The sequence below is a fragment of the Cryptotermes secundus genome, unplaced genomic scaffold, assembly GCF_002891405.2.
Source record: "Cryptotermes secundus unplaced genomic scaffold, Csec_1.0 scaffold19, whole genome shotgun sequence".
In the NCBI taxonomy this organism is placed as follows: Eukaryota; Metazoa; Arthropoda; class Insecta; order Blattodea; family Kalotermitidae; genus Cryptotermes; species Cryptotermes secundus.
This window is the reverse complement of record NW_019729897.1, coordinates 401,205-411,306: the sequence shown is the minus strand read 5'-3', so window position 1 is coordinate 411,306 and position 10,102 is coordinate 401,205. Positions and strand designations below refer to the sequence as shown.

Genomic DNA, 10,102 nt, shown 5'->3' with positions numbered 1-10,102 from the left:
GAAACATGGGTGCACTACTTCATTCCCAAGTTCCAGCAATCATCACGCGAGTGGCGGCATACCAGTTCTCCCAAACCCAAGAGAGCGCGGAGGAGCCATTCGGCAGGAAAAGTGATGGCAACGTTCTTCTGGGACTGGCAGGGCGTTATCCATGTAGACTTTCTGACAGATGCCAGAACAGTCAATGCAGCTTATTACTCAGACCTCCTGGCAATAGACGCGAAGGAAAAGATCCGATCCAAGCGGAAGACAGGTGGAAAGAGGTAGCCTTCCTTCAAGACAATGCACACCCCCATATGGCCAAAACAACAATGGAAACCCTCCAAAAATTGAAATGGAACCTTCTGACACATCCGCCATACAGTCCCGATTTGGCACCAAGTGATTTCTACCTGTTCGGAAGGCTCAAATCAGACTTGCAAGGCATGCGGTTTGTGGACAGTGATGCCGTCATCCAGAATGTTCGGGAGTGGATACGCCGCCAACCACAAGACTTTTTTGAAAAGGGCATCAGGATGCTTCCAGAACGTTGGAAAAAATGTGTTGACTCCGGAAGGGAGTATGTTGAAGACTGACACGTGCAAGTAAGTGTTTGACAATTTTGGTTCAAAAAAAAAATCAGTCCCGGTCATATTTGAACCACCTTGTATTTTAAAATTTTTAAATGGCAGGCTTTGAGAAAGAGTCCAGATGGTGTTTAGATTTTACTTTGCCCCCATCCATTCTGAGACAGACTATGGCAGCTTCATGTATGGCTCCACAGAAGTTTAAGTTGTGGTCACTGATGGCTTCCATACCAGCTGGTTTGAGAGTCTGTATGTGGGACCTGGAGAACTCCTCTGTTCTTGCAGAGGGATCTCCTTATGCAGTCCTCTGTGTTGTACTCTATCACTTGACCCATTGCAGCAGCTGTGAGTCCCAGTCCCTCAACCTGTGGTCATGGACTTCTATTCTTCATTCCCTTCACATGTGCTTGCTGCATATTATTCATATTTCAGTCTCACGTATTCCAGCCTGGCACATTGTACAGCTACTAGCAACCACCAACTCATAGGCTGTGCCATAGCTCAAGTGGTTAGTTGCTGGCTTCCCACCGCGGCGGCCCGGGTTCAATCCCGGGTCTGGTCAAGTGGGATTTGTGGTGGACAAAGTGGCACTGGGGCAGGTTTTCTCAGAGTACTTCGGTTCCCCATGCCAATCTTCATTCCACCAACTGCTCCACAATCACCCTCACCTATCATCTGGGGCTGGTACAATAGGCCAGAAGTGGCTGCAGTACAAGGGACATAGTCCCACCCCACTAGCAATAAAGAAAAACATCAACTCATCAGTGATGTCAGAGGCAAAACATCTGCCTTAATGCGTACCTGGCTTTTACCATATTCTTGCCTGCATATCAGAACAACTTGGTGACTTAAATTGATGGGTCATTTGTACATGGTGTGACTGGTTGTGCCTTCATCTGAGAAGGCTAATTCTTCTCATATGGGCTGAATTGTTTTAACACTGTGTATGGCTGAACTATGCCACGTACTGAGCTCTTCTATTTATTTATTATCAGCTTTTATAATGTCACCCCCTGTGCACAGACACATTGAGTGCCTTGCAAGATCATAGTTTTCTCATTTAATCTACACTGGACAGAGGTGTAGTTTTTTTACTTTTGATGCAATAATGGGAATTCAAATGGGAGGGATGTCCAACCTGGGTTGACTGATTAGGTGATCTGTCGGAGACATGTGGGCAGTTTCCTTGTATTTTCTGTATGTAGTGGTTGGTTCAGTCTAATTTTTTCTTGAGGATAATACATATCCTTTGTTTCTTACCAGTGGCAGCACTTTTGTCAGTGCTTCTGTGTTTGTTCATGTTGATCACTTTTAAGTTCATAGGTGGCACACAAATTAAGAAGACAAAACGTTATTTGATGTGCTACATGGCCTGTGTGACTATGCATGATCATGGCATAGCATGTCAGGTGATAGCATTTGCATGTAGCAGTATTTATCACAGTTACAAAACCGTGTTATAGCAAAGTCAGATAAAGTGAGATTGCATATGATGAAGGATACCTGTACAGTGTTGAAATTTATGGAGACTTTCAGTGCACAGTGTTGCCTGATACCTGATTTTACACAGGGCTTGATGGGTTGGTACATGGTACAGTCCGGATTAGAAGATCGTTTCCATGGTGACAGTGATGTCCCACGAGTGTCCCAATATCGACTTGCAACACATCTAAGTTTGGCCTTCATTTTATATACACTTCTGCTCTGGTCAGCTTTTGATCATCTTCTTCCAGCGCAGAGACTTACAGAAGCTGCATCTGCCTCTGCACGACGATTCAGATGGCTGACACATACTTGTAAAGGCATGATATTTCTAACTGCCCTCTCAGGTAAATAACTCAGGAAGAGAATCTTTGTGTGTTATGTTTATATATTTTATTCATTTCAATTGTGAGCAGACTAGTTATTGCAGTTACTAAGAACAGTGAGCACTGATGGGAATATTGCAGGTGCCTTCGTAGCTGGTTTGGATGCAGGCTTGGTGTACAATTCTTATCCAAAAATGGCAGATAAGTGGATTCCTGATGACATTATGGCATTTACACCAAAAGTCAGAAATATCACTGAAAACCCAACAACAGTCCAGTTTAACCACAGATTGTTGGTAGGTGGACGCTCTTGGATATATAATTAAAAGAGTAATTAGATGATGTGATTATGTATACCAGATATTTATAATTTGATTTTATTGTGGTGGAAAATTATTTTTAGATAAGTTGAATTCACATTTTTTGTGAACCAGAGATGACAGAAGTGTGGTTTACATAAAAGCCTAAGTATGGGTTCATATACACTCAACTCTCGATTATCTGGGATAATGGTGGGGATGGAAATCATGATTAATCGAAAACCCGGTTAAGGCAAAATTTTATTAAAAGTAGTAGTGTAATACTGTACCTTCATAATACTATAGGCCTACCTGTATTTAAATTTATTCAACCTCACTTTTATGTCATCTCATGGCCTATTTAATACTTTTTTTACATTACACTGAAATATGAATTAGTTATTTCAGTCACAGTGTTCAACAACATCCAACATTTTTTTACGAATATTCATACTTAACACTTAAAAAAAATAATATTGTCGTTTGATTTTTCGCATCATTTTCCTTTTTACGGATATCCATACAAAGCGTACGTAACATTAGCATGTCACTTAATAAACTGTTGTCTTCACTCTCAAGATAGTCTAGTAAGGATTCCAAATGATTAAGAGCAGCACCATGTGATATTTTCTTACTAGCAGCACTGTCCACCTCTTCCTCATTCTCACTTTCTTCCCGCTCTTCTGGCTGCACCCCCACTGAACTTACGATTTCGTCACTGCTTAACATTTCGAAGCCTGGCTCACACGAGTCACAGTCAAACCACTCTCTTATATTTTCCTCGTTGACTTCTTCACCACCATGAACTTGGTTAGCCAGTTTTGTTAGTTCTATGGCTATCTCATTTTCACTGAATCCAGTGAATCCATGGATTTTGCTAATGCACTTGAAGATCAACACAAAGAGACTAACTGGGGCGGTGTATCTGTCCTTGAAACTTTCCACAAATCCTTGCATTCTTTCACCCCTACCCTTGAACATTGTGTTAGCATAACGGGACCAAGAAATGCAGAGCTTGGTTCACACTAGTGCGAACATAGTGTTAGAACTCACCATGTGAAACAAAAGTGAATGAATATTAAACAACATATAAGCCTCAGAAAGGCCCCAGTTAAGCCGCAAACCAGTTTATCCGCCCCTGGATAATTGAGAGTTGAGTGTATAGTAAACTTGGGGAAACAAATCTGCTTTCTTCCTAAATACTTTTCTGACTTTGCAAAAACTTAATTTTATTTCATGTAAATGAAGTAAAGAAGGAAAATTACAGCACCAAAGATTAAAACTCAGAGTCTAATGCAGGAAACCACATTTTCCACTGTGCTAATCAAGTGAACGTGAATGCAGTTTGTAGTAGAAGATTTAAAGTGATAGAATATTACAACCCGACATGAATTTCATTCTGATGACAGGGAACGTCGACTCTTGCTCTCATCTCTGGAATGTGGCTGTTGTCTCGCAAGCTGAAACTGCCACCTCGAGCCCACACAGCTGCAGCAGCAGTTGCTGTCATGGGGTGGACGCAGGTATGAGAACGTCTGTAATTATAGTAAAATAATGGGCCTTTCCCTCATTACTGTTAACATCTTTGCATGTTACATTCTGTTAAAAAATGAAGCCCGGGTAACCAAGGTATAGCAGTATAGTCATGATGTCTGAGGCTGAGGAAATGCCGCTATATTCTGTAGGTTATTCTAGAATTAAGATTTTGTTTAGAAATGCACTATTTAATGAGAAAATAATTGCATGTAAGCCATACAGTTGAATTAACTCTCCTAATCAGTCACACCCATAATCATATTCATTTGACACTAATATAACCTTTCAAACTGGAACGTTTTAAGAAAAAATAGCTTTATTACTTGTGGGGCTAAAATTCTTAAGAATTATTCTGTGGCATAGACATTGGTACTTTTTTCCTTTGTTGCCTCTCTTAATGTTCCGTTTAGTTCAACAGAACGCCCTTCTGACAGTTCCTTCACCTAGGACTTGTTCTTTGCCTTTTCTCCATCACCACACACTTGGTCCAGAAAGTTCATTAGTAACCATTAACCCTTATCATCTGTATGTCACACAACTGTAACAGTGCATGCACAGGTGCAGCAGCCCTATCCTGACATTGTTTTCAGTATACGTGCCATCGCCCTCAAGTTAAAATTCTGTGTGGTAGATGGAGATTGAAATTCCCTATTCCTCATTGAAAGTTAATCTAAAATTGGTATATGCTGTTCTTCATAAGGATGAAAGAATACGTATATCAGAAGTCTGTCTTATTTCTCTGGGGTTTGTCGTGATGCTATCACAAGATTAACAAAACTTGTACTAGTTACTATTACTGTGAACATATAAAACTCTTAAAATGAATATCATTGATTATGTAAATGCATTCAGTATTAGCACTAATAGCATATAATATTCATTAAATCAGTGCCTAACAGTCATCACGAATAATCACTGGGCATCCACAAACTAAACAAATCCCAACAAGTATGTCATGCCTCAAACCTAGGGTTATGATATTTACATGCCACAAAACAAAGATATGACTTTGTGAGGTCAACTTATTACCCCCTGTGTATGTGACTGTCACATTGGAATATGTTCAACAGAATAAAATAGTATTGGTGTGCAACAAATAAAATTTTTATTTGAAATTATTTTGTGGTACATGGTATTCATTTTCTGGAAACTGTTAATATTTTTCATTAGAACCTACTTTGTGTAGAAATGTAAAAAAGGTAAAGCTATCCCTTTAACAGGCTGTGAAGGCCCATAGGTTTGTGAGACGTCAAGGCTCCTACATTTTGTAGATAATCAGCTGACAGATGGCACTGAGGTTGTCAGGATTATGTGCCAGCCTCACTTTATTCCCCAGGAGGGTTCCTGGTACTCATTTCTGTTAGAGGCTGAGTAGACTCCAGAGTCATAGTGCAGCTGGAACGATTAGGTCAATTGAAAAATCCAGTGACCTCATCAGGAATCAGACCTGTGACCTACCAGCTTGTAGCATAGTGCCTCAACCCACTACACTACTGCGTGCTACCGTAGAAATGTATGATTATTTTTATTTTTTTCATAAATCTCTAGACATGTTAATTCAGTGTTACCTTTTCAAAACAGCAGCACTTGAACATTAGTTTCCAAAAGAGGCTGATGTTCCAGGTAAGCAAAAAATAAATTCAGTAATTTTCATGTGGTTGACAACTGAAATATTTTTTTCATTAAAATCATTACAGAATTGAACCAGTTTAACCTTTAACCTCTAAACATTTCTTATGTTGCAGACATAAATCCCTTTCCAAATGTTTCTTCATCAGAAAGGCGGTCAGTATATGTTATTGCTTGTTATCCACAGTATATGCAGTTTTTTCCTTCCCCCCCCCCAACTTTGGCCCAAGTAACTTCACTATTTATCCATGTATTGTACTCAGTTTTCAAAAAACTATCTTTGCATAGCAGTCATTAAAATATGCATCTTCCATAAAGAATGTCAGCTTCTTCAGTGAAAGTTTTGGAATTAATCTCTTCAGTATCCTCTGATTTCCATAACAGTAACATACGAAGGGGGACCCAAAAATAACCGGAAACGACCTGTTGCGCGCGCATGCTTTGTAGTTACGAGTTGTGCTGCTAGGTGGTGTTAGCTGGGGGTCTCCCGCGACTGTTAGTGAGCTGGCGTCAGTCTGAGTTAAGTGGTTTGTCTGTGGTGCTCTGTTGTGTGCGTTCCTGTTTCAACCCTTTGGCGATTAGTGAGATGGCCGACCAGAAGGAACAAAGAGTGTGCGTGAAATTTTGCTTTCTGTTAGGGAAAACTGCACTTCACTCTTCAAGTCGCGGCAAACATTCACGCGGTTTTCTCTTTGGTCATCTCCGAGCAAGCGAGGAACAAATTTTGCAGACACCCGTCTCATGTGCAAACCTTCGGTTAAAATTCGCTGGACCGTGCTCCATGAGATGTTCGTTTCCTCAGAAAGTTGGTCAATGGTCTTTCGACGATCTTCATCAATTTCACGCACACTCTTTGTTCCTTCTGGTCGGCCATCTCACTAATCGCCAAAGGGTTGAGACAGGAACGCACACAACAGAGCACCACAGACAAACCACTTAACTCAGACTGACGCCAGCTCACTAACAGTTGCGGGAGACCCCCAGCTAATACCACCTAGCAGCACAACTCGTAACTACAAAGCATGCGCGCGTAACAGGTCGTTTCCGGTTATTTTTGGGTCCCTCCTCGTAGTTCATTGTGGAATAAAACAGTTGTCATGTCTTTCTTGCAAAATTGGTTTCAGATTTTTGAATTCACAAACTGCCTCTGCTGCACAAAGTTTAGTTTTCTCTGTCTTTAATATTATTTTATTAAATAAACTGAGCTGTCTGAAAATGAACTGTAAATGTACTTGTAGTTCTTGTGGTTCTTCAAAAAACTTCTTGATTATTAATGGACATGTGTTCTTGAGAATTAAAATAACTTTTTAGACCTTCAAATATATGAAGTATCCTATTCATAGTGGGAAGAATTGACAGAAATCTTTTATTGCCATGTTGTAATGCAAATTCCTTATATACTCCACATCTGCAAACTCACAAGCTCTTTTAACTGGGTAACATGAACAATATGCAGGGTTGCAAGATTCTTGTTGCTGAGGCAGAAAATCTGGGGCAGGAGGGATAGTATAGGACTATAAACAAGGACAAAATCATGAACCAGCCAGGAGAAGAGCCCAGAGCTGAGATTGTCCCAGTCAAGTCAGGACATGGGATAAGCCTACTGATACTTCAAAATTAACAGTGTAAGAATGTTTACACTTCAGAAATATTTCTGTTTTGTAGGACAGTATCGCAGATATTGAATGTATGATATATGTCATGTTATGAAATGTATATAAAAGGCAGAGTCACTACTCCAGATATATTGATCTGGGGTTATTGCATGTCAATATTGCAGTTAGAGTGATTACGGTCTAATGATTACTGTTTTTAAATATTTTTGTGTTGGTACAGTATGCTATGAATACATGAGTTTTGAGGTATTCCACAGCTGCTATGTGTCTTATTTTCCTAGAAATCATTGAATCACGATTGTTTTTATGCTTCTCCCCCCCCCCCAAAGTATAAGATACCATGGGGTTTTGAATGAAGGTGAAAGAAAAGTAGAGGTAGCCCTTGATGTATGCTTCATTTGTGTTCCAAGAAAATGTGAAATTGCATAAATTGAATGTTAGGCTAAATTTCTCCTTTTCCCGTAACATTTCTCCTCTGCCTCCCACCCGTGCTTCCCTGATGTCATTACACCAACCAGCAAGCAGTTCACATTGAAATGAGTAATGTTATGGAAATCAATCTACATTAGTTGAGCACGTTAAAATGCAATCACATTTTAAAGAATGAGCAGTACCTGTATTAAGTCTTAGTGGAGTAAATTTTGTATATCTTTCATCAGCATTTTAAAATATATATTGATTATTATGATCTATAATGTATAGATACTCATATTTTGTTTCTTGAAAGCAGAAGGAAATGAGTTGTACACCTGTTTCTCATCATGGCTGTTCTGTGAACTGGATGTTACATCCCTAGGACTGTGATTAAAATAGCAAAAATTCTTCACGTCTGTTGCAGGTGATTCTTGGTATATCTACACTACTGCTGTATGTACCAGTACCACTTGCAGCAAGTCATCAATCTGGATCATTGGTGCTCCTTTCACTTGCTGTTTGGCTTACTCACGAGCTCAAGTATATTAAAAGGCTACCAAAATAGTATGAACAGTGTTGAAGTAATCTAAACTTCGCCCCCCCCTCCCATTATTGGGAAGTGAAGAATGGTTTCCAGCATATTATAAGTGTTGAAGATTTGAAGTTTTAATGGCAGTGATTTTGAAGACGACTGTCTTCTGGGATGTGATGGTAGATCATTACTGGCAATTCAGAGGAACATATGCCTTCAATTTCAGGGTGGATGGCTCTTCTACCTTGAAGAAGAAGGCAGCACTGTCCTCCAAAATATCAGTGACAGTCTACCAGAGAACTCATCACATCTCAGAAGACAGTAATCTTTTACTATAATAAAATACTTTTTAACATCAGGACAAGGAGAAAGAAAGATTATGAATCATACAAGAGGTTGTAACATTTTTGCCCATGCATGAGACGTTCTCAGCTGAATAATGAAGAAGTCATGCTTGTAGAGGAGAACTTTGTTTTGTTGTTTGAGATATTATTTTTTTCTGTTGAATTCCAAACTATTGGCATAGATTCTGTGGTCTTAGTGCTGGATAGCCTTAACACCTGGAATTTACTTAATAGACACCATTTTTAATTAACATTTTTTATACTGTATCCATAATTGGTCTAAATGTCTTGCCTAAAAGATAGTATACAGAGCTGCAAGACCTGGCCCCAGTTTTTTCAAGGGCTGGATCTTTATTCTTGTTCATTCCCATGTGTCATTCTTTCTCATCAATCAAACATTAACCAGAGTCCATAGATCCCAAAGAAAAACGTTAAAAAAAAAGAGCATCAAATGTCTCACTTTGGTTCCTGTAGCAATGGCTCTGAAACTTATTTTGTGTATTGACTAGATAAATATGGGAAAGGGGAAAAACGTAACACACAGAGACCTTCCCCATTCCATCTCAACTGCTACAACGGAACTATTGATAATGCTGTAAATGATACCAGTAAAATAATGTCAGAAGTTTTGTTCTGGTTTTGGGCTTTATTGGCAATTCTGGTTACCACCCAGAGGATCCTCAAGTGATTGACAAACCATGAAATTGTTAAATGTCTTTATTCGTAACATTTGTATATATATAAATCAGAAGGGAAGACGTTGACTCTTGTTGTTCAGTGTTCAGTATAGTGAACATAACTGGCTTTAACTGTGATATCAGTTGCATTATGATACCTGGGAGATTTTCAAAACCACTGCTGAACACCACCAGTCAGTGGATTGTTCAGCATGTAAGTCATGGTATCCATATTCCAGCCATGCTCTGTTAAGTGTCATATCATGTTATTAAACCCCTGTACCAGATGACATAGTGTTGTTTTGGTTGTTTTTATACTCCTTTATTCTTGCAAATGTGTTTGAAAGAGGTCTAATATGTCCACTTCTACTTGGATGTGTGTAGTCATAATTAAGAATAAAGTAGTGCAATATTAAATGCACATACCTAGAAATGGTCATAAGTTTCAAACGTTTTGTTCTTAATGTAATTTTGACATTTTCACTCTAGATAATGTACTGTACTTTTCTTGCAGATGAAGAGTGCGTAGAAACTTAACTTCTCCTTATATGCTTTGGTGGAATGTTGATTAAGCACAGGGGAAGTTTATCTATTACATACAGTTTTTAATATGATGTTATGTCTTTCAGTCTTATATGGTACTCTGCTAAATGTCAATCCTTTCTGGGCTCGCGGTAGCAT

General features: G+C 39.2%; 1 protein-coding gene across 2 annotated transcripts in view; it reads left to right on the top strand.

Annotated features, from left to right (window-relative positions):
• The window catches only part of LOC111865677 (cytochrome c oxidase assembly protein COX15 homolog), a 21,794-nt gene extending 12,083 nt beyond the window's left edge, over positions 1-9,711 (top strand). For both annotated transcript variants that reach the window (XM_023853880.2, XM_023853881.2), the window contains 4 exons: positions 2,137-2,395; positions 2,516-2,670; positions 4,083-4,196; positions 8,293-9,711. In XM_023853880.2, the coding sequence (XP_023709648.1) occupies positions 2,137-2,395; positions 2,516-2,670; positions 4,083-4,196; positions 8,293-8,433 (669 nt within the window). In that variant the 3' untranslated portion in view covers positions 8,434-9,711. The remainder of the gene's footprint in view (positions 1-2,136; positions 2,396-2,515; positions 2,671-4,082; positions 4,197-8,292) is intronic.
• The last annotated feature ends 391 nt before the right edge of the window (positions 9,712-10,102 follow it).